This window comes from Sinocyclocheilus anshuiensis, unplaced genomic scaffold (genome assembly GCF_001515605.1).
Source record: "Sinocyclocheilus anshuiensis isolate Anshui unplaced genomic scaffold, SAMN03320099.WGS_v1.1 scaffold308, whole genome shotgun sequence".
Classification (NCBI taxonomy): Eukaryota; Metazoa; Chordata; class Actinopteri; order Cypriniformes; family Cyprinidae; genus Sinocyclocheilus; species Sinocyclocheilus anshuiensis.
Genome location: NW_015558619.1, coordinates 91,347 through 115,487, shown reverse-complemented (window position 1 = coordinate 115,487; position 24,141 = coordinate 91,347). Strand labels below are relative to the sequence as shown.

The following is a 24,141-nucleotide window of genomic DNA, read 5'->3' as shown; positions in this document are numbered from 1 at the left end:
AGGTGCTTCAAAAGGTTCTTCACAGCGATGCCATAGAAGAACCATTTTTGGTTCCACAAAGAACCATTCAGTCAACGGTTCTTTAAAGAACCATCTCTTTCTTACCTTTTTATAATCTGAAGAACCTTCTTTTGCCACAAAGAACCTTTTGTGAAACAGAAAGGTTCTGCAGATGTCAAAGGTTCTTTATGGAACCATTTAGAAAAAAAAGGTTCTTCTATGGCATCGTGAAGCACCTTTATTTTTAAGAGTGTATATGCAGATTTTGTCAGAATGAGCAAATACTCTTTATAGCAAGGTTTTTTAAAGTTTTCAAAATAACCACTTCAGAAAATGGTACATAATGTATATTTTAATTGCATAACATTTGAAGTATTCTACAACAACTGCTTTTGTATCTTGAAGCAACAATGTCAGTAGGAATATTTCACAAATGATTTATATACATCCATCAAAACAAATCCCCCTACGTGTACCTTATTGTATCAATGAGCACTAAAAATGTGCAAAAACTAAACAAAAAGTTGTCAAGAAACGAGATATTATCCAAACAAACCTTTTCCAGACAAACCTTTTTACATGTGTATATTTCATCCACACTGTATTTATACATTACTGTAGCATTTTACATAATTTACAAAATATATATGATTTACAATATTTAATCAGGCAAGATCGACATAATATTTTCACATATTTTGTCACATACATATAGTACATAAACTCTTTAAAAAAGTTATAACCTAATGATCTATGATACTGTAAGTGCAAGTTTATGCTAACATTTCAATAACATCTCCTTTAGGGAAAGGCTTGTTCATCAGTTTTAAGTTTGCTCAAGCACATTTACAGTATCTACTCTAAGTTTTTATAGTTTTAAATATGCTATTAGTTCTTATCAGCCCTGTAAACAAGATTGCTGAGGACAAGCTCGTTCTTGTCTCCCACATCCCTTTCTTTTAATGATCCTACATTAGTTTAAGATGTTAAATTTCGACCATTTCAAAGTGCTTTCTGGAACCTCCAGATCCATCGCATGTATTTGCAGCTGTCTCATTGTCTGTCTGCGACTATGGTCAATTTGCCAGTTGCCCCATCCATCTCTTCTAGGCATCCCTTTGTAAGTGTAGCATATATCATCAGTAGTGTAATAACGTCTAGGAACCATCTTCCTATAATAACCTGCATTATCACCTGATCTTTGCACGGTATTCATTCCCATATTTGAATTTCTCACAGCTACATTTTCTCTATTTCTTGAAACTTGAAGTTTAGGCACTGATATATTGTTCCAGTTGCCATCAATATCAAAGCTACTTGCTTTTGTTTTATGATGTCCTGACCTGAATGCCCCAGACATATCATTGTAGTAAACATCTGAAGATGTTGGACCTACTCCAGAGATTCTGGTCTGGCCAGAGACATGTTTTTGCATTGTAGCCCACTGAGCTATTCCTGAAACTTTCATGTCTCTGTTCAAGTCATAATAGGGGTCCTGCATGTTAAATTCTGGGGCACTATATTTCTGATGAGTCGGTATTCTGACGTCTCTTGAGGGAGCATCAAGACCATACGTTATGTTTGCTTTTGTTTTACCTCTTGGGACTGCAAAGCTGTTAGCATGCATTTGTGTATAGGTACCAAAATCAACATCAGACCTCAGCCCATGAAAATCAGGGCTATCAATTCCTCCTTTAATTTGGGGGGTTTTAAGATTCATCTTTGGAGAGCTGAATTTAACATCTGTTCCTTCTGGCATGTTTCCTGAGAGTTTAATTTTCCCAGAAGGAGAATCAATGTCAAAGTCTGGTGCGTTCACATCAACACTGGGTTTCCTGAAATTTGGTCCTTTTATTTTGCCTTTATGGAAATCAACATTCATATCTGGGGCTGTGATATCTGGCTTATGACCTCTGATACTGAAGTCTGGGGAATCAAATTCTGTCTTAATCTTCGGAGTCGAGAGGTCCATTTTAGGTGTCTTTAGATCATAGTCAGGTGTCTTTATTTTGGGTGCTGAGAAACCAATATCAGGCATCTTAAAAGCAGGCATTTTCATTTGTCCAGATCGCATGTCCATGTCAGGAAGTGTAAGGTCTGTTCTTGGACCTTTAAGATCAACATTAGGACCATGAATGTCAATATCAGGACGATTAATCCCAGCATTTAATTTGGGAGCTGATGCGCTCAGATTAAGGCCGGGCTGATCAATGTCAGCATCCATATTCATATGTAGCCCTTTCAAACCTGACAGGCCAAAACTGGGCATCTTTAACTTTGGCATATTAATTTTACCTGAAGGGCCATTAAAATCAATATCAGGTGATTTGATATCTAGGTTTGGGCCTTTCAAATCAGACCGAGGCAGAGTCAGATCCATGTTTGGGGTATCGATTCCTCCCTTTATTTTTGGGCTTTTGAGATTCAGCTTTGGAGATCTGACTTTAAGATCAGGTCCTTCTGGCTTGCTGTCTGAGAAGCCCAGCTTTGGCAGTTTAAATTTGCTTGAAGGTGCATCAATGTCAAAGTCTGGAGTGTTCCAATCAAGATTGGGTTTCTTGAAATTTGGTTCTTTCATTTTACCTTTAGGTAAATCAATATTCAAGTCTGGGGTTGTGATATCTGACTTATGACCTCTGATGCTGAGGTCTGGTGAATCAAAGTCTGCCTTAAACTCTGGAGCTGACAGATCCATTTTAGGGGTATTCAGATCATAGCCCGATGTTTTGAGTTTGGGTCCTGAGAAATCAACATCAGGCATCTTGAGGGTGGGCATTTTCAGTTTTCCAGAAGGCATGTCCATGTCTGGAAATGCAAGGTTGGTTTTTGCACTCTTGAAATCAGCATTAGGTCCATGAATGTCAAAATCAGGACCATTAATCCCTGCATTTAGTTTAGGAGTTGATGCATTCAAAATAAGGTCGGGCTGATCAATGTCAGCATCCACGTTCATATGTGGCCCTTTCAAACCTGACAAGCCAAAACTGGGCATCTTTAACTTTGGCATATTCAATTTACCTGAAGGGCCATTAACATCAATATCAGGTGTATTGATATCTAGGTTTGGGCCTTTTAAATCAGTTTGAGGCAGAGTCAGGTCCATGTCTGGGGTATTGATTCCTCCCTTCATTTTGGGGCTTTTGAGATTCAGATCTGGAGCTTTTGGCTTGCTACCCGAGAAGCCGATTTTTGGCAGCTTAAATTTACCTGAAGGGGCATTTATGTCAAGGTCAGGTCCATTCATGTCAAGATTGGGTGTCTTTAAGTCTGGTGCTGTAAATTTACCTTTAGGGAAATCAAGATTCATGTCTGGCCCTGTGATATCTGGCTTATGACCTTCAATGTTCAGGTCTAGGGAATCAAAGTCAGCCTTAAACTTTGGAGCTGACAGATCCATTTCAGGGGTCTTCAAATCATATTCAGGCGTCTTTATTTTTGGCCCTGAGACACCAAACTTGGGCATCTTTAAAGTGGGCATTTTCATTTTTCCAGAAGGCTTGTCAATGTCTGGAAGAGTAAGGTCTGTTTTTGGGCCTTTAAAATCAGCATTGGGTCCATTTAAGTCAATATCAGGACCACTTAACACTGCATTTAGTTTAGGAGCTGATGTATTCAAGTTAAGGTCAGGCTTATTAATGTCAGCATCTACATTCATATTTGGCCCTTTCATACCTGACAGGCCAAAACTGGGCATCTTTAACTTTGGCATATTAAATTTACCTGATGGGCCATTAATATCAACATCAGGTGATTTGAAATCTAGGTTTGGGCCTTTCAAATCAGTTTGAGGCAGAGTCAAGTCCATGTCTGGGGCATCTATTCCTCCCTTCATTTTGGGGCTTTTGAAATTCAGCTTTGGATATTTGATTTTAAGATCTGGGCCTTTTGGCTTACTACCTGAAAACCCGATTTTTGGCAGCTTAAATTTACCTGAAGGGGCATTCATGTCAAGATTGGGTGTCTTTAAGTCTGGTGCTGTAAATTTACCTTTAGGGTAATCAAGATTCATGTCTGGACCTGTGATATCTGTTTTATGACCTTCAATGTTCAGGTCTGGGGAATCAAAGTCGGCCTTAAACTTTGGAGCTGACAGATCCATTTCAGGGGTCTTCAAATCATAGTCAGGCGTCTTTATTTTTGGCCCTGAAACACCAAACTTGGGCATCTTTAAAGTGGGCATTTTCATTTTTCCAGAAGGCTTGTCAATGTCTGGAAGAGTAAGGTCTGTTTTTGGGCCTTTGAGATCAACATTAGGTCCATGTACATCAATATCAGGACTATTTAACCCTGCCTTTAGTTTGGGAGTTGATGCGCTCAGATTAAGGTCAGGCTGATCAATATCAGCACCCACATTCATATGTGGCCCTTTCAAACCTGACAGGCCAAAACTGGGCATCTTTAGCTTTGGCATATTAAATTTACCCGAAGGGCCATTAATATCAACATCAGGTGTTTTGATATCTAGGTTCGGGCCTTTTAAATCAGTTTGAGGCAGATTCAGATCCATATCTGGGGTATCGATTCCTCCCGTTATTTTGGGGCTTTTGAGATTCAGGTCTGGAGAATCAAAGTCTGCCTCAAACTTTGGAGCTGATAGATCCATTTCAGGGGTCTTCAAATCATAGTCAGGCGTCTTTATTTTTGGTCCTGAGACACCAAACTTAGGCATCTTTAAAGTCGGCATTTTTATTTTTCCAGTAGGCTTGTCAATGTCTGGAAGAGTAAGGTCTGTTCTTGGACCTTTAAGATCAACATTAGGTTCATGTACATTAATATCAGGACTATTTATTCCTGCATTTAGTTTGGGAGTTGATGTGCTCAGATTGAGGTCGGGCTGATCAATATCAGCATCCACATTCATACGTGGTCCTTTCAAACCTGACAGGCCAAAACTGGGCATCTTCAGCTTTGGCATATTAAATTTACCTGAAGGGCCATTAACATCAATATCAGGTGAATTGATATCTAGGTTCGGGCCTTTTAAATCAGTTTGAGGCAGAGTCAGATCCATGTCTGGGGCATCTATTCCTCCCTTCATTTTGGGGCTTTTGAGATTCATCTTTGGAGATTTGATTTTAAGATCTGGGCCTTTTAGCTTACTACCTGAAAACCCAAATTTTGGCAGCTTCAATTTACCTGAAGGGGCATTCATGTCGAAGTCAGGTGCACTCATGTCAAGATTGGGTGCCTTTAAGTCTGGTGCTTTAAATTTACCTTTAGGGAAATCAAGATTAATGTCTGGACCTGTGATATCTGGCTCATGACCTTTAATGTTGAGATCTGGGGAATCAAAGTCTGCCTTAAACTTTGGAGCTGACAGATCCATTTCAGGGGTCTTTAGATCATAGTCAGGCATCTTTACTTTTGGTCCTGAGACACCAAACTTAGGCATCTTTAAATTGGGCATTTTAATTTTTCCAGAAGGCTTGTCAATATCTGGAAAAGTAAGGTCTGTTCTCGGACCTTTGAGATCAACATTAGGTCCATGTACATCAATATCAGGACTGTTTAACCCTGCATGTAGTTTGGGAGTTGATGCGCTCAAATTAAGGTCGGGCTGATCAATGTCAGCATTCACATTCATATTTGGCCCTTTTAAACCTGACAGGCCAAAACCGGGCATCTTTAGATTTGGCATATTAAATTTACCTGAAGGGCCATTAATATCAATATCAGGTGTTTTGGCATCTAGGTTTAGGCCTTTCAAATCAGTTTGAGGCAGAGTCAGATCCATGTCTGGGGTATCGATTCCTCCTTTTATTTTGGGGATTTTGACATTTAGGTCTGGAGAATCAAAGTCTGCCTTAAATTTTGGAGCTGACAGATCCATTTCAGGGGTCTTCAAATCATAGCCAGGCGTATTTACTTTTGGTCCTGAGACACCAAACTTAGGCATCTTTAAATTGGGCATTTTCATTTTTCCAGAAGGCTTGTCAATATCTGGAAAAGTAAGATCTGTTTTCGGGCCTTTGAGATCAACATTAGGTCCATGTACATCAATATCAGAACTATTTAACCCTGCATGTAGTTTGGGAGTTGATGCACTCAGATTGAGGTCTCGCTTATCAATATCAGCATCCATGTTCATATGTGGCCCTTTCAAACCTGACAGGCCAAAACTGGGCACCTTTAGCTTTGGCATATTCAGTTTACCTGATTGACCATTAACATCAATATCAGGTGATTTGATATCTAGGTTCGGGCCTTTTAAATCAGTTTGAGGCAGATTCAGATCCATGTCTGGGGTATCGATTCCTCCCTTTATTTTGGGGCTTTTGAGATTCAAGCCTGGAGATTTGACTTTAAGATCTGGGCCATTTGGCTTACTACCAGAAAAACCAAATTTGGGCAATTTCAGTTTACTTGAAGGGGAACTGATGTCAAGGTCAGGTGCATTCATATCAAGATTGGGTTTCTTGAAATTGGGTCCTTTAATTTTACCTTTAGGGAAATCTACATTCATGTCAGGTGCCGTGATATCTGGTGAATCAAAGTCTGCCTTAAACTTTGGAGCCGAAAGATCCATTTCTGGGGTCTTCAGATCATAGTCAGTAGTCTTTATTTTGGGTCCTGAGAGACCAAAATCAGGCATCTTGAAAGTTGGCATTTTCATTTTTCCAGATGGCATGTCCATGTCTGGAAGTTTACGATCTGTTTTCGGGCCTTTGAGATCAACATTAGGTCCATGAATGTCAATATCAGGACTATTTATCCCTGCATTTAGTTTGGGAGTTGATGCACTTAGATTAAGGTCAGGCCTGTCAATGTCAGCATCCACATTCATATGTGGCCCTTTTAAACCTGACTGGCCAAAACTGGGCATCTTTAGCTTTGGCATATTAAATTTACCTGAAGGGCCATTGACATCAATATGAGGTGAGTTGATATCTACATTCGGGCTTTTTAAATCTGTTTTAGGCAGAGTCAGATCCATGTCTGGGGTATTGATTCCTCCCTTCATTTTTGGGCTAGAGAGATTGAGCTTTGGAGATTTGATTTTAAGATCAGGCCGTTTTGGCTTGCTACTTGAGAAGCCAAATTTTGGCAGCTTCAGTTTAGCTGAAGGGGAATTTATGTTCCCCTTCAGATCAGGTGCATTTATGTCAAGATCGCGTTTCTTGAAATTTGGTCCTTTCATTTTTCCTTTTGGGAAATTAACATTCATGTCAGGTGCTGTGATATCTGGCTTATGACCTCCAATGTTGAGATCTGGGGAATCAAAGTCTGCCTTAAACTTCGGAGCTGACAGATCCATTTCAGGAGTCTTCAGATCATATTCAGGTGTCTTTATTTTTGATGTTAAAAGACCAAAATCAGGCATCTTGAAAGTGGGCATTTTCAGTTTTCCAGGTGGCATGTCTATGTCTGGAAGCGCAAGGCCTGTTTTTGGACCATTGAAATCAGCATCAGGTCCATGAATATCAAAATCTGGACCATTTATCCCTGCATTAAGTTTGGGAGTTGTTGCACTCAGATTAAGGTCGGGCTGATCAATGTCAGCATCAATCTTCGTATGTGGCCCTTTCAAGCCTGACAGGCCAAAACTGGGCATTTTTAGCTTTGGCATATTCAATTTACCAGAAGGGCCATTGACATCAATATCAGGTGATTTGATATCTAGGTTTGGGCCTTTCAAATCTGTTTGAGGCAGAGTCAGATCCATGTCTGGAGTATTGATTCCTCCCTTAAATTTGGGGCATTTGAGATTCAGGTCTGGTGATTTGATTTTAAGATCAGGCCCTTTTGGCTTACTACCAGAGATACCAAACTTGGGCAGTTTCAGTTTACCTGAAGGGGCATTTATGTCAAGGTCAGGTGCATTCACATCAAGATGGGGTTTCTTGAAATTTGGTCCTTTAATTTTCCCTTTAGGGATATCAACATTCAAGTCTGGGGTTGTGATATCTGGCGAATCAAAGTCTGCCTTAAACTCTGGAGCTGACAGATCCATTTCAGGGGTTTTTAGATCATAATCAGGAGTCTTTATTTTGGGTCCTGAGAGACTAAAATCAGGCTTCTTGAAAGTGGGAACTTTCATTTTACCAGATGGCATGTTCATATCAGGAAGTGTAAGATCTGTTTTCGGGCCTTTGATATCAACATTAGGTCCATGTACATCAATATCAGGACTATTTAACCCTGCATTTAGTTTGGGAGTTGATGTGCTCAAATTAAGGTCGGGCTGATCAATGTCAACATCCATGTTCATATGTGGCCCTTTCAAACCTGACAGGCCCAAACTGGGCATCTTTAGCTTTGGCATATTAAATTTACCTGAAGGGCCATTGACATCAATATCAGGTGAGTTGATATCTAGGTTCGGGCCTTTCAAATCAGTTTGAGGCAGAGTCAGATCCATGTCTGGGGTATCGATTCCTCCCTTTATTTTGGGGCTTTTGAGATTCAGGTTTGGAGATTTGATTTTAAGATTTGGCCCTTCTGCTTTTTTACCAGAGATGTCAAATTTTGGCAGCTTCAGTTTACCCGAAGGAGCATTTATGTCGAGGTCAGGTGCATTCATGTTAATATTGGGTGTCTTCAAATTTGGTCCTTGAATTTTACCTTTAGGGAAATCAACATTCATGTCAGGTGCCGTGACATCTGGTGAATTAAAATCTGCCTTAAACTTTGGGGCCGAAAGATCCATGTCTGGAGTAGTCACATCATAGTCAGGCTTTTTCATTTTAGGTCCTGAGAGACCAAAATCAGGCATCTTGAAAGTTGGCCTTTTCATTTTTCCAGATGGCATGTCCATGTCTGGAAGCGTAAGATCTGTTTGTGGACCTTTGAGATCAACATTAGGTCCATGAATGTCAATATCAGGACTGTTTATCCCTGCATTTAGTTTGAGAGTTGATGCACTCAGATTGAGGTCTGGCTTATCAATGTCAGCATCCATGTTCATATGTGGCCCCTTCAAACCTGACAGGCCAAAACTGGGCATCTTTAACTTTGGCGTATTCAATTTGCCTGATTGGCCATTAACATCAATATCAGGTGATTTGATATCTAGGTTCGGGCCTTTCACATCAGTTTGAGGCAGAGTCAGGTCCATGTCTGGGGTATCGATTCCTCCCTTAATTTTGGGGCTTTTGAGATTCAGGTCTGGAGATTTGATTTTAAGATCAGGTTCTTCTGGCTTGCTACCAGAGAAGCCAACTTTTGGCAGTTTAAGGTTACCAGAAGGAACATTTATGCCGAGATCAGGTGCATTTAAGTCAAGATTGGGTTTCTTGAAATTTGGTCCTTTATATGTACCTTCAGGAATATCAACATCCATGTCCGGTCCTGTGATATCTGGCTTATGACCTCTGATGTTGATGTCTGGTGAATCAAAGTCGGTCTTAAATTTGGGAGCGGACAGATCATAGTCAGGTGTTTTTATTTTGGGTCCTGACAGGTCAAAATTAGGCATGCTGAAAGTGGGCGTTTTCAGTTTTCCAGATGACATTTCCATGTCTGAAAGGTCTGTTTTTAGACCTTTGAAATCAGCCTTTGGTCCATCAATTTGTATATCAGAACCATTAAGACCTGCAGCTACTTCAGGGTATGCCAGTTTTGACCCCTTCATACTTCCATCATAACTGATGTCTGTATTCTTGTTTCCAGAGAGGCTAAACTTTGGCAGTTTAAATTTTGTCTTCTTGACATTAACCGATGGTACATCCATATCCATATCAGAAGAATTAAGCACTGCTTTTGGGCCTTTAAAATGTCCTTTTGTGAGGTGCATCACAGGAGATCCTTGGGTATTTGTCAGTGTAAGATTTGAATCTGGTGCATTAATACCAACATCTATTTTTGGATCTGTATATGTTCCACCACGTATGTTGATTTCCCTATCAACACTGGTCAAGTTCTTTGTGGAATGATGCGATGGAACATCTCTTGAAATATTGGTTTTGATCTTTGCTGATCTCAGCAGGTCAGATCCTTGTACTAACATTTCGGAGTCATATTCACCTGTAGAATCCTTGGCATCATAATGGACCATGAATGGCCCCACTTGATTGTCAAATTCTGTTTCATATGGAGTGAGACGCATTCGATCTGCATTCTCAAGTAAAGCCGACACATTTACTTGACCTCTTTTGTGGTCAAGTGTTTGGGTTGTCACTGGCCCATTGTGTATGCCATGTCTGTTTTCCTTAACAGTTTTATTTCCTTTCATGAATTTCCTGACTTTAGCATTGAAGAGCTTGTCATATGAATCTTTCCACACCTGTTGAAACATTTGAATCATAAATTAATTTGTTTGGGGGTTTCATGAGAAAAAAAAATGTCAATGTGATGTGCACAGACCTCATTTGGAGCTTTGATATCCAGGCTTTCCAAGCTCTTGCTGGATTTCATACCATGCTTCGTTATCCCCTTGTCATTATCAATCAACTTTAAAATGTCCACAGCTTCATTCTTCTTTTGTTCATTCCTCTTTAGTTCAAACTGACCACTGGCACCCACAATTTCATCATCTTAAATGGAAATGTAATGTAGCGTGAAATTTATTTACGCTATTATAATTTTCTATTATAAACAGTTATCCTTAAATTTCCACCATATCAGTGTTAATGGCAAGCCATTTTCTCCACAGTAAAAGTGAACCAGCAATCTAAGGCTCAATTAATATACAATGACATGTAAAAAAAAATCATATTCAAAGAGTCACGAAACTGTACCTTCATGTAAGTGCAGGTCTGTGTATTCCAAACCCTCTACAGACACATTGTCATCTTCAAGTAGCAGGCTGTCAGAGAGGCTTCTTCGAAGAGCCTGCAGGTTACAAGATAATATCATGGTGTATTTTATTTTTCATATTTCTTGAAATTAAATGCATGCATAGAAAAAAAAAAAAAAAATTAAAGATTTTTTTGATAAACATAAACCTCTGCCAACTGCACTACTAATATTTAATTAATAATTTATTTAGCATTTATTCCTAATAATGGCAAGCACATGAACTTTAAAATATATTTGATAGATCACACAAAATGCGTTCACAAAATATAGTTCAGATTGGATAAAATAAAGATATCATACCATTTCACTAGTATATATTTACAGTGAAGAAAAGCCTCCAAATCTCAAACCTGTTGATGCAAAAGAAATGATTCAGCGGCAGCAAGACACCCACGTTTCAGTGCTAATTATTATTGACACATGTAATTGTGAACATCATTGAACAACTATGAACATCACTGAATGAAAAAAGCCCTTGCCTCAAAATCAAGCAAGACTGAGCAAACAAAACTAACTTCTTTTAAATGTACTTTACACTTTGCCAGTTGACACAAGGGCATCTATCTTGGTGTGCAATTCATCCTTAAAGACGTTAATGCTTAATGAAACATCTGCATTTATCCCACTGGCAGACTGATGAAACTGTGAGGTATTCCAAGGAATTGTTCAGGGATAGTGTAACAAGAGGGCGTTAGGAAGAGTTTAGGCCAGACAAAGGAAACTGAACAGACCTCACCTTGTTAACCACACCCTCTGTATTAAAAATGCGAAATCGTAGAGGTACCAGATGCACCCATGATCATCTGTAAGGGCACATATTTTGATAATCTGCTCAACTATTTATTAAAATGATTTAATTGTCTCATTTCATTGAAACAGGTTACAAAAACATCTAATTACTAACTATCATCTACAGTATATGATCTATTAACCTGTATATTTACAGTAAACACAAATTACAGGTAGAGGACCTAAAAGTGGGCTTCAGAAACATTATTTTTGATACAGAGTAATAGACAGTAACAGTATTTAGAAAAAGTGGTCCCCAAAGAAATGATAATGTACAAATTCACAACTTTAAATATCTTATAACTGTCCCTGTGCAATACTTTAATACCCAACTTAAGTGCAGTTTGTAATATTAATACATTAAACCACTCTTAAATGACAGCAAAAACACAATTAAATCAGCATAACATGTGCGAGTGCTGCATAGTCATACATAACAAAAACAGCTGGACACCTGTGCTTGCTAAACAACCAAACTTTACTTTAAGTACCATACGGGCTGTTTTACGCAACAGAGTTCAGTCTAAAGTACTGTTGTAAATTTGAACAGCAAAGAAAAGCCTTACCTTGTATCCAGTGAGCTTTTAAATCCTTGTTCAGTGTCAGCAGTGATAATGTGCCATGCTGAAGACAAGTTTTCACTGGATGAGACCGTGTTTACCTCTGTTCTCTTCTCACTGTTGATGGTATTCTCACTGCGGCAAGTAATACACTTGAAGAGTGGACCAACTGGTTTAACCAGGCCAAACGAATACCTCATAAAGCTTCAGCATCACTGCCTGTTCTGCACTGGAGGCAGGGTGACATAACAAAAACAAACCTCTCCCTAATTCTAGATTGATGGGAGTAAATCAAAAGGAATGGTTATAAAATAGGGTTAAACTATGTACACATGTACACCCATATGACTCATACAAGTTGGAAAACGTCCACCTGTACAAGGCGTAGTCACTCTCACTCAGGTTGTTCTGGGTGGAGACGGCTTATTACAAGCGTTCACACCTCTAATGAAACCAATTAGGCATTGTGAATTCTCGGAAGAGAGAATGCATTCAAACCACAGAAATAAATATTAGAACAATAAATATTAGCGGGACTCCCACATTTTACCTGTTTGAAGAGAGAAAAAGTACTTTGAGTAGATCCTCTTGAAGACCAATAAATAAAAATAAATACAAATCTGAAAACAGACCAATAACTTAAAAAAAACACATTTACTTCTAAAACAATTCCATACAAATGAGACCGTTTCTAAAACAACAAACAATTTTCCCTGAGTTTTACATTGTTTTACATTGTATAACATGATAAACTGCAGGTATTTGCACATATGCAAGTGGCCATGCATAGGACTCCAACTACTCTACATTCTTAGCTGGAAATACAGTATTTTAAACTCGATCTTCCCCACCACGCAAGAGTTTCTGGAAAACAGAGTCTTCTCTTTGGCACAGAGCAGCAGGGCTGTCAAACTCCACCACCTTCCCAGCATGCATCACCAGCACTCTGTCAGAGTCCATAATTGTATTCAGTCTGTGGGATAAGAAAGACTGGTTGGGTTTGTATGGCAACAGAATTGTTCTTGAAAGGTGTTTTAACTTAACATGCTACGTTAATTCAAAAAGTAGTCACTACCAGGTTTTTTTTATTTCTATCAACCAAACAACAAGACACCCAAAAACTAAATAAACCCTGAAAACTAAATTAATGATATGAATTTATTAACCTTTCAAAGCAGTGATGAACTCGCCATTTTCTTCGGCAGCTTCTCTTAAAACTAATCATGCACTTACTAGTAATGTTAATGTTACCTAAATGCTTGACTGTTCAGCACAAGGGTTAACAGAGATAATTATAGTATTTTAAGGGGATTAACAATCATAAAATGGTTGCAAATATTCTTTTACAATGTGAAAACTATCTGCTGTTTTATTTAAGAAATGCCTCACAGAACTGTGCACTTTGCAGTGTTACTGTGTTTACAATTGTTTTTTAAAAGAAAATCAGTTTGCATCGCTATAAAGGGATTTTTCCCTCTTTATTTTCATTCCATACTCAAAGTTCAATTAAAAGAAAAATCAAATATAAACCATATGCAAGTATACAAGCAATTTGATACCTGTGGGCGATGGTAAGAACAGTTTTATCTTTGAATTTTTCTCTGATAGTTTTCTGCAGAAGCATGTCAGTTTTATGGTCGACGCTTGCTGTGGCCTCATCAATGCATAAAATCTATTGAAACATAAATAACATTAAAGTACAAAGTCAAGATTGTTTGTTTGACATGGTTTATGTTGTACTTTAATTCTACATTAGTTTTATACATTAGCCTCTGTAAGAAGAGCACGGGCAAGACACAGCAGTTGCCTCTGGCCCACAGACAGAGACTTTCCCCTCTCTCCAACCTCCGAATCCAGTCCACCTGTAATGGGAGACACAGACAAAGCAAAAAAAAAAATATTAGAGAGCATTTTCTCATGCCCTAGATAAATCCTATCAAGTAAGACACAACAATCAAAAGTGTTTGACTCTAACCGATCCTCTGCACTACATCTCCCAGGTGGCATTGCTCAAGGGCATCTAGCAACCGGAAGTCTGGATGACGGCCATGGGGATCAAGGTTCTCTCGCACTGTGCTGGAGAACAGGAAGGGATCCTGAGGGATGATGGCCAGCTTTGATCTATAGAGGGCAACCCAAACATAACAAATTCTTATTATTTGCAGAGACCATATTAAAAACACAATGAACACTTTTTACCTCACAAGTCTTTGTCGTAAGAAATATTTGCAGTTCTTCTGCTTACCAGTGATTTTTTTTGACATAATGTGAAATGTTTAAAGGCATCATATGATGCGATTTCAAGTTTTCCTTTCTCTTTGGAGTGTTACAAGCTGTTCGTGAATAGATAAGATCCCTAAAGTTGCAAAGACTAAAGTCTCAAACCCAAAGAGATATTCTTTATAAAAGTTAAGACTCGTCCACGCCCTCCTAAAACGCCTCGTTTAAACACGTCCCCACATGTCTATGTCACTGTGTGGGAAGATTTGCATAACGCCGCCCAAATGTTCACGCAAAGAAAGAAGGTGTAACTTTTATTCTCGCCGTAGTATTGTTGCCGCCGCCACCATGTCGTGAAGACGCTGTGCGTTTCGTTATGAAAGCGAAACTACTTTGTTTGGTCTTCCAAAAGAGGACACGACTAGAAATCAGTGGTTAAGTTGTATTTACAACACTGTTCCAGAACAGTTCAACCCAAATATTTAGATGTGAGCAACACATTTTACAGAGGACTGTTTCCTGATCCTGGTAGAGTAGACTACAATGCTGGTGTTCTGACAAATAATGCTGTTGTTGTCATATTGTTTGAAATGTTTTCATATTTAAAGGATTTGCCACTGATGATTCAAACGCGAGTTTTGAGCAGTGGGCATAGAGGAGAAACAATAATGTACAGTATGTGGAAAATAATGTCTTTTTTTTAACCTTAAACCGCATAAGCACATTTCATTACACCATATAATGTTCTTTGTTTAGCAGCATCATATGACCCCTTTAAAAGTTTGTGGTTTGTATTTTTTTTATGTTTTTAAGTCTCTTATGCTGACCAAGGCTGCATTAAAAAAACACATTGATCTTACTAAGAAAACCATCAAACATACAGTGACTTAACCCTTACCGCAGGTTACTAAGTCTAACCGAGCTGATGTCGACTCCATCCAGCAGGATTTGACCCTGGTTCAGCTCCACCATACGGAAAAGGGCGAGGAACAATGAGGATTTCCCAGAGCCTGTACGCCCTACAATGCCCACCCTCTCACCAGGTAATACCTCCAGGCTGACCCCATCAAGAGCGTTAGGCAAGCCCGGCCGGTACACCAACACAGCACCCACAAACTCAACCCGGCCCTTTTCAGGCCACGATTCTAGAACCTGCAGATGTAGAGTTTCATGATAAGGTTTTGTGTTACACTTTAATGACATTCTGAATAATATACAAGGTCGCACAACCTGGGGTTTGCTATAGAAATACAAGCAATACTTCAGATTTTGAAATAAATAAATAGGCCATTAAGGCATCCAAGATGTAGATGAGTTTGTTTCTTCAAAGAAATACATTTGGAGAAATTTTACATTGCATCATTTGCTCACCAAAGGATCCTCTGCAGGGAATGGGTGCCGTCAGAATGAGAGTCCAAAAACATCACAATAATCTACAAGTAATCCACAAGCTGCGTGTTTTTCATAATCAAATCCATCAAGATGTTTTTAACTTTTTAACTTCAACTGGAGAAAGCAATATTATGGATATGAGGACTCATAATTTAGCTGTATGCAACAGTTTGCAAGTTAAAAATCTTAATAATGGATTTGTTTCTTACAAACATGCAGCTTTTTGCTTCAGAAGACATTCATTGATGGACTGGAGTGGTGTGAATTACTTGTGGATTATTGTTATTTTTTTCTTAGCTGTTTGGACTCTCATTCTGATGGCACCCATTCACTGCAGAGGATCCATTGGTGAGCAAGTGATGCAATGCTACATTTCTCCAAATCTGTTCCAATGAAGAAACAAACTCATCTACATCTTGGACAGCCTGAGGGTAAATTTTTAATTTTGTGTGAGCTATTCCTTTAAAATATTCTACCAAAAAAGGTTGTGAAACTTTAATCACACTTGGCCCTGATTCAGTTTTTGGGGTAAATATATCACTCCTCTAACCTCAGTGCTGGCTTCTTGAGGCTCCTGCGGGATGTTGGTGGAATACTCCTCTGTACGCTCTATGCTCACCAACTGCATCTCTGTCTGCGCAAAGCTGAAAATCAGGCCTGACAGCAGATTGGTGATGGACAGTGCATAGGACAGAGACAGACCCACCAGCCCTGACAGAACATAGAAGAGATTTCAGCACAATTTTAGCACAAACTGTAAACCATTTTGAAGGCCTTACGGCTGAACTGGACGATGATCTTCTAAAACTGGACAATAGTGCTGCAGTATAGTTGGGTTTCGTAAATGTTCCATTATAGACCAATAAAGAACATGTGAATCTGTCTGCACAAGACCGTAATAGACATGGTTTTTCAAATGATTTCAGATGAGATGTTGCTTTGAAAATTAGTTAAGATACAGAAATAAGAGTTACCAATCCGGCACAGACCTATTATTTGAATTTATAATTTGCCCAATAGTTAACATTCTCAATGCTCTGTTGACCGTAGCTGTCTGACATGAAGCTAAAGATTCTGTTAAAGAGCACCTGCTAATAAATGCCTTACATGTGAATTTACACTAATCTTATTAAGAGGCTAACCTGGGTCGATGGATTTGAGCTGATGCTGGATCACAGCGATCAAGCTGATGCCGGTTACTACAGTGACACCGATCATCTGCAGCCGAATGTCCAGCCACTGCATGGCAGCATTACTATTAAAGAGACAGCGCTGATTCTGTTCCAGACGCCTCTCATTCTCCTCCTCGAATCTGCTCTCAAACACACAAAAATACAGTTCTATTCAGCATTGCAAGCACTGTCAGGGAATTATCAAACTTCAGGTTTAGGGTTGAAAAAAGGTGGAAAATTTCCAGTAGATTTCGGAAACATTCCAGAAATTTTGGAAACTTTCCAGGATTTTTTTTGGAATCTTCCAGGGATTGTTGGAAAGTTTCCGGAAATTTACCAGAAATTTTCCACCCCTTTGCAACCCTATTCAGGTTACATTCAACATTTATCTCAGTGTCATCAAGTAGGTGTTAATTAATATTGAGGGAACTCATTACTCAATAACAACACTTGAGTTTGTTTCTGTTTTATCATTGAGTTACTTAAAAAAACAAGACATGAAAAATATTTGTATTGTAAAGGAGTGAACTGTCAGTAAAATGTTCAGGTCATATTTCACCTCAAAGTCAAATGAGAAAAGACAGCATATTACAGAGGAAATTTGCATAAAGAAAAAAAAAAGCTTATTACAGCAATTTTCCTCTAAAAGCAAAAAATATATATATATAAATAAATCACATTGCTGTAATATTTTTTTTGTAATACAGAAAAGTCCTGTATGATAATAACATTATTTTACAAAAAAAGTGAAATTAGTAGCATTTGCTGTATTGATTTTAATTAATGCTGATCAAAAGAATCATTACTAAATCAATAATTAATAATAGTCACAATGCAACAAAAATAGCTTAATTTTCTTTATGCAAAATACTTTTTACTTCACTTTTTTTTTATTTTACTGTGAAATATGACCCAGACATTTCTTTAAACCAAACATCAATGCAAATGAAATGATTTGAGTACAATAGTACAGCTAGTTTTCAGACCTGGCAGTGTGTCCACTGGCCCGCACTGTAGACAGGCCGCTGAGCGTTTCGGAGAAGTGTGAATAAACTGGAGAGAGCGTGAGGCTACACAGACGTTTCAGCTCTCGAGACGAGTGACGATAAAAACACTGAGTTTGGTAGTAGAGCACCCCCAGAGGAAGTAAAGGAAGCAGCACCCAAGGCAGCCCATAGCACATGACAAGCAGCATCCCGAGCAGCCCAAACACATTGGCCAGGAGAATGTTTAAGACAAAGGGGAGAGAGTCGTCCACACTGTAAATATCTGAGGAGAAACGATTCAGGATGCGACCCAAGGGTGTAGTGTCAAAAAACGTCATAGTGGCCTAGAATGGAAGAGGCAAATGAATAATGTACTTTATATACACGATATCAAAAGAAGTGACATCTACATCTTTTTTTTTTCAGTTTAGAAATAACTTTTAACCATCTTCGCCGAAGGTGATGAAAACAGTGCTGTGGATCATTACCTTTAGCACACTGGACAGCAGTCTCTTATGAACAACAGTCGCAGCACAGATTGCTCCATAAGCAAAGAGAAAGGCTCGAGCAGCTGTAAAGACGGTGTTTGCTGCAGCCAGAGATCCATACACGGTCATGTAAAACTTCAGCTCAGAGCTCACATTCCCCGAAGTCTCGGAACCTCTGTCAGGTGCGTGAAACCTAAAAAGAGTGATAGAGTATATGGAGATAATCTAATCAAAACAAGTTAAATGAGCTGCAGCTGTGGCACAAGACAGAAACACGATTTCTACATAATATCTACCTAAAAGAGAATGTTATAAGGCATTAAATAAGATTTCTGGCATAGATATAAATGAGATATCCAGACTCTTTGTTATTTTCATGTCAAATAAAAGCAGTATTTTGGAAGAAAAATATATAAGTATATAATGTTCTGCCTATTTAAAGGTGAAATAATGAGTTTAACTTTATTTTTCTGTTACTTTATAGTTCATACTTTATATTATAAGATTGTTTGAAAGAAATTAACACTTGAATTCAGCATGGATGCATTAAAGTGATGAAAAGTGACGGTAAAGACATTACAATAACGTCTACTTCAAATAAATGCTGTTCTTTTGAACTTTCTATTCATTGAAGAATCCAGAAAAAAAATGTATCATGGCTTCCATAAAAATATTAAACTGTATTTAACACTGATAATAATCAGAAAAGTTTCTTGTGCAGCTAATCAGCATATTGGAATGAATTCTGAAAGATCATGTGACACCGAGGACTGGAGTAATGATGTTGAAAATTCAGCTTTGATCACAGGAATAAATTACAATTTAAAATTAATTAACAGTTCTTTTAAATTGTAATAATATTTAACAATATTATTATTTTTATTGTATTATTGATCAACTAAATGCAGCCTTATGCTCTTTAAAAAAATCTTACAGACCCCAAACTCTTGAAAGGTAGTGTAATAGAAGAATTAATCATTAAATGAATTCATTAAATGAATAAAATCATTTAATGAAACATCTAACTCACATAAGTCTCTCAGGAGAGAGGAAGGTCAGCGTTAAGAGTGGATCAGCTGACAGTGACACCAGCTCAGTCGTATTGTCTTTCAAATGGGAAATCCAATGAGAAAGCCACCAGTCGGACACATTTTTGGAGGCTGTGTAGGACAAATCCAAGTAGTTATTGTAGTGCCGTAGTGATATTTTATAATACATACAGCTGATATTGATACAGCGGTTAATACCTTGCATTAGAAAAAGGGAGAGCAGAACAGCCACAGCTATGCATCCACCCACTGCCCTCCAATAGGAGCGGTACACAGCCCAGGACAGCTTGCCCATTTGCTTCTGCTCCTCCCCAAACATCTTCAGCTCTGCCACTAGCTCCGGCTCATTGGCTTCCTCTTCCTCTCGGCCTATAGCATCTGAGAAAGAAGGCTTATTTGCATAAGTTCATGGACATGGTTCTCTCGTTCATTTGAAAAGCATCAGTACCTTTCTCCTTAGCATTGCTGTTGTTCTTGCAGTCTTTAGGGGCTTTTACCAAAGAAAGAACTTCATTTGGCGTCCCTTAACCAAAAAAAAAAAAAAAAGACAAAGACAAAGCAGAGAGTTTATTAGAAATAGCAATCAATGCATTAGTAAACTCACAAAGTTTCTATTTAAAGAGCCAAGAGGGCATGCTTTGTGAAAGCTAGTACCTGTTTTTACAATCATCCCATTGTCCATCAGCACCACCACATCTGCCTTATCCACAAACTCTATCCGATGAGTACAAAGAATTCTGGTCTTGTTCTTGAGGATCCCCAAGATGCATTTCTCCATCAGGTGGTGGGCAACATCAGCATCCACAGCTGCTAAAGGATCATCTAGCAAGTAGATTTCTTTATCCTGAAATATGAGAGAATGTACCATACATACACACATCATATTTCTGCCCCAACCTGTATGAACTTTCTGTCTGAGCATCATCTATCTGAGAGTTTAAAAAAACCTTGTACCATATAAACAGCCCGGGCCAAAGCGAGGCGGCTTTTCTGTCCTCCGCTCAGAGTGACACCATTCTCTCCAACCTCCGTCTGATCGCCACCAGGCAAGATCTGAACAAAATAGTATGACAGTGTGTCAGTTATAGCTTTTCCACAAGGAAATCATGGGAAAAACTGCATGCAAGGATAGCTAGATATACACCTACATTTAGGTCATCTGCAAGGGCACAGGCCTCAATCACAGCTTGATAGAACGTGCTGTCAAAGTCCCTGCCAAAAAGAATGTTGTCCTGTACTGTTGCATGCTGGATCCACGGCTCTTGAACAGCCAGTCCAAATCCCTGCTCTCTTCCCCGAACAAATACTTCCCCTCCACTCCTACGCGAGACAAAATCACGAAGAATGTGAATTATGTACACCTTTAAAGGCAAAGTGCATAATTTCTGTTGCACTTGCGGCAAAAAGGAAACTGTAAAATATTAAAATTATCAATATATATAAATATTTAAACATTTAGAAAATTCTGCTATTCAAATGTTTTTGTTTTTTTAAGAAACTGATACTTTTATTCAGCAAGGACACCAATTGATCAAACGTGACACTAAAGAAATGTATATGATTTCAATTTCAAATAAATTGTTCTTTTGAACTTTCTATTCATCAAAGGATCCTGAAAAAAAATGCATCACTGTTTCCACAAAAATATTAAGCAGTACAGCTGTTTTCAACATTAATAATAATAAAAAATGTTACTCGATCAGCATATTAGAATGATTTTTAATAGATCATGACAGTGAATACTGGAGTAATGATGCTGAAAATTCAGCTTTGCATCACAAAAGTAAATGACATTTTATTTTTTTTAATATATTAAAATACAAAACAGCTATTTTACATTGTAATAGTATTTCACATTATTGCTGTTTTGTTGTATTTCTGGTGAAAACAAATGCAGTCTTTTGAGCAAATTTTAGTTTAGTTTGGTTCTATTTTAGTAGGAAAAAAAAAAGAAGAAAAAGGATCCCGCACACTCCAGCTTACATATAAAAATATCTTTATTAACTACAGCATTTTGGTCACTCGACCTTCAATAAAGATATTTTATATGCAAGCTATAGTGTGCGGGATCCTTTTTCTTTTTTTTCTACTAGATTTCTTTTTTGATCCTACGCATCCACGCATCAGTGTCAGGTGTGCATGACCCTTGCACTAGTTTTCTTGAATTTATTTTTAATCTATTTTAGAATGTTAATGTATATACTTTCCCTTTAAAGAGTAACTTTATACATGTATTATAAATCAGTACCTGGTAAGCTCTCCTGTTATGGCGGCCAACAGGGAACTTTTCCCACAGCCAACCTTTCCCACCACAGCCACCAGAGAGCCCTAGAGCCAGAAAGCAGAAACATTTACAAATTTATAGACTTCTTCATTATTCAAACTGATGACACATTTGAAAACAAATTTTAAAGGAGACAAATATATTTATATGAATGAAAGTGAAACAACTGCTCTTCTGATGGTCCACTTAAGCACAAATTAACGGCTAATTGCTCCTGCTGAAGCACATACCCTTTTAATGCTGAGATTGAGTGCATGCAGATAAAAGCTGCGTTTTAGTGACCCATCCTCTGTCTTGTCATCAGGTACACTGATAGAATCATCTTCCTCTGACTGCTTCCAGGAAAAACTGGCCTGGTCCATCTCAACAGCAGACAGAGGGTCCTCAGGACACACTGCAGAAAAATCATGACCGATTTAAAAACGCACTAATTAAATGCATTAATCAATGTTTTATGTACATTATTAATTTAATGAATCTGCCATGCATAAAGATGCAGCAGTCTTATAAGAGTTTCATTTACCATTAGATGAATTTCATAACTGTGTTTAAATGACAAGTAATAAGAAAACAAACAAAAACACTCAAATCTTGTAAAAGAAGAATGTCGCCACAAAAAGGCACAGATGGATCTATCAGTACAGGAATTCCCCTCACATTTTAAGTTATTTCAGTCATTCTATTTTTATTTTAATTAAGTTATTTATATCATTCATTTCAAAACACTTTTACATGCTTCCATTTTTATGGTTACATGACGTGTTTTATTTACAATTATTTATTTTTTTATGATTTAATTAATTATCAATTTTCATCAATAAAGTATTCCAAAGAGCCAATGATAAATAACAGTACAGCCAATGAGAGAAATGTAAAACAGCACCAGACTTTTGGGTTGTGCTTAAAGTAATAGTTCAACCAAAAATGAATACTTGCTGAAAATGTGCTCACCCTCGGGTCTTTTTTGATGAATAAAGTTCAAAAGAACACCATTCATTTTTAAATATGAGCTACATAATATTTGTGTAGAAACCATATATATAATTATTTTTTAGATTTTTGGATGAATAAAGTTCAAACGAACCAATTTTCATCAATAAAGTATTCCAAAGAGCCAATGATAAATAACAGTACAGCCAATGAGAGAAATGTAAAACAGCACCAGACTTTTGGGTTGTGCTTAAAGTAATAGTTCAACCAAAAATGAATACTTGCTGAAAATGTGCTCACCCTCGGGTCATCCAAAATGTAGATGAGTTTGTTTCTTCATGGGAACAGATTTGGGGAAATTTAGCATTACATCATTGGCTGACAAATGGATCCTCTGCAGTGAATGGGTGCCGTCAGAATGAGAGTTTTTTTTTTTCAGTTAGAACACCATAATGATGGATTTGTTTATTACAAACACGCAGCTTTTTGCTTCACAAGATGCAGATGAAGTTAAGATGAAGTTAATTGATGAACTGGAGTGGTGTGGATGTTTTTAGCAACTGTTTTGACTCTCATTCTGACGGCACCCATTCACTGCAGAGGATCCATTGGTGACCAAGTGTTGTAATGCTTAATTCCTCCAAATCTGTTCCCATAAAAAGACAAACTCATCTACATCTTAGTAAATTTTAAGCAAATGCTCATTTTTGGGTGAACTATTCCTTTAAGTATGGACTAGTTTTACCCTTACAGAAACAAGTCAGGTACCTTGACTGTAATAGACGGTGAGGTCCTGATCCTGTAGTGTGAGGAAGCGCTGAATACGGTCCAAAGACACTTTGGCTTCAAGGGTTCCATTCAGCACCCATGGGAAGGCATTGAGAGGCAGAATGAGCATCCCCACCAGAGCCAGAGTACTGAACACCTGCCAAACAAAACATAAAATGCAGTGCAGGTGTGGAACAATATTTAGATATTCAAAAATATTTGAAATATTTACACACAGAGTGAACTCTGTTCACTTTTTTCTCTCCAGGTGCCCTTGATTTAACCTGGAATATTCATTTAAAGTGACCTACACACCTTTGCAGCAGTGAGATTGTTTCCCAGCAGGACGTATGTGATGAAGGTGAGAATAGAGATGACCACGGGCAAAGCAGCCCAGGTGTACACACACACAGCATCCAGGTACTTCAGAAGTTTCAAGTGATGTAGCTCTTTTTTTCGGGTCTCCGCAATCTTTTGAGTGAAATGCTCCTCCCAATTATAGTACTTCAGGACCCGAATCCCAAAGAGGATCTCCGTCATTAGCTTAAGACAAAAATATATTATATATTTAATTACCCAGAAGCTACACTACTGTTCAAAAGTTTGGGTCCGGTGTGATTTTTTTTTTTACTGTTTGTGAAAGAAAAATATTATTTGATTAAAATTACAGTAAAAACATTTAATATTACATACTTTCTTAACAATAATAATATTAATCTAAAAAGAAAATTGTATTTTAATATTTGTAATAATATTTATGTAGAAA

At 38.0% G+C, this 24,141-nt stretch overlaps 2 protein-coding genes across 5 annotated transcripts in view; both read right to left on the bottom strand.

Annotated features, from left to right (window-relative positions):
- Positions 1-334: 334 nt before the first annotated feature.
- LOC107680501 (neuroblast differentiation-associated protein AHNAK-like) lies at positions 335-12,506 on the bottom strand. Of its 4 annotated transcripts, none has more exons than XM_016476393.1 (6): positions 12,093-12,506; positions 11,038-11,087; positions 10,677-10,770; positions 10,303-10,472; positions 3,947-10,222; positions 335-3,244 (listed from the first exon to the last, which is right to left on the bottom strand). In XM_016476393.1, exons 2-6 carry the CDS (start codon positions 11,038-11,040, stop codon positions 974-976), a joined length of 8,814 nt encoding a protein of 2,937 aa, XP_016331879.1. In that variant the 5' UTR covers positions 11,041-11,087; positions 12,093-12,506; the 3' UTR covers positions 335-973. The 4 variants fall into 4 exon arrangements, with proteins under 4 accessions (XP_016331879.1, XP_016331878.1, XP_016331880.1 ...); XM_016476392.1 differs by adding an exon at positions 11,474-11,540 and having other exon boundaries at positions 335-10,222; positions 12,093-12,505; XM_016476394.1 differs by having other exon boundaries at positions 335-3,930; positions 6,364-10,222; positions 12,093-12,496.
- Positions 12,507-12,738: 232 nt separating this feature from the next.
- LOC107680503 (multidrug resistance-associated protein 7-like) overlaps positions 12,739-24,141 on the bottom strand; it is a 16,220-nt gene continuing 4,817 nt past the window's right edge. Inside the window, exons 4-22 of the mRNA XM_016476395.1 lie at positions 23,691-23,918; positions 23,376-23,532; positions 21,908-22,071; positions 21,642-21,721; positions 20,542-20,713; positions 20,348-20,446; positions 20,048-20,237; positions 19,842-19,916; positions 19,592-19,771; positions 19,375-19,504; positions 18,345-18,537; positions 17,857-18,200; positions 16,841-17,010; positions 16,249-16,409; positions 15,205-15,458; positions 14,062-14,207; positions 13,851-13,948; positions 13,646-13,758; positions 12,739-13,059 (exon numbers count right to left, since the gene is read on the bottom strand). Of these exons, the coding sequence (XP_016331881.1) occupies positions 12,918-13,059; positions 13,646-13,758; positions 13,851-13,948; positions 14,062-14,207; positions 15,205-15,458; positions 16,249-16,409; positions 16,841-17,010; positions 17,857-18,200; positions 18,345-18,537; positions 19,375-19,504; positions 19,592-19,771; positions 19,842-19,916; positions 20,048-20,237; positions 20,348-20,446; positions 20,542-20,713; positions 21,642-21,721; positions 21,908-22,071; positions 23,376-23,532; positions 23,691-23,918 (3,096 nt within the window). The 3' untranslated portion in view covers positions 12,739-12,917. The remainder of the gene's footprint in view (positions 13,060-13,645; positions 13,759-13,850; positions 13,949-14,061; positions 14,208-15,204; positions 15,459-16,248; positions 16,410-16,840; positions 17,011-17,856; positions 18,201-18,344; positions 18,538-19,374; positions 19,505-19,591; positions 19,772-19,841; positions 19,917-20,047; positions 20,238-20,347; positions 20,447-20,541; positions 20,714-21,641; positions 21,722-21,907; positions 22,072-23,375; positions 23,533-23,690; positions 23,919-24,141) is intronic.

Coding starts and splice junctions, on each gene's coding strand:
- LOC107680501 (XM_016476392.1), bottom strand. Junction 10,473..10,676: donor AGACCTGCACTTACATGAAG/GTACAGTTTCGT, acceptor TTTCCATTTAAG/ATGATGAAATTGTGGGTGCC. Junction 10,223..10,302: donor ATATCAAAGCTCCAAATGAG/GTCTGTGCACAT, acceptor ATGTTTCAACAG/GTGTGGAAAGATTCATATGA.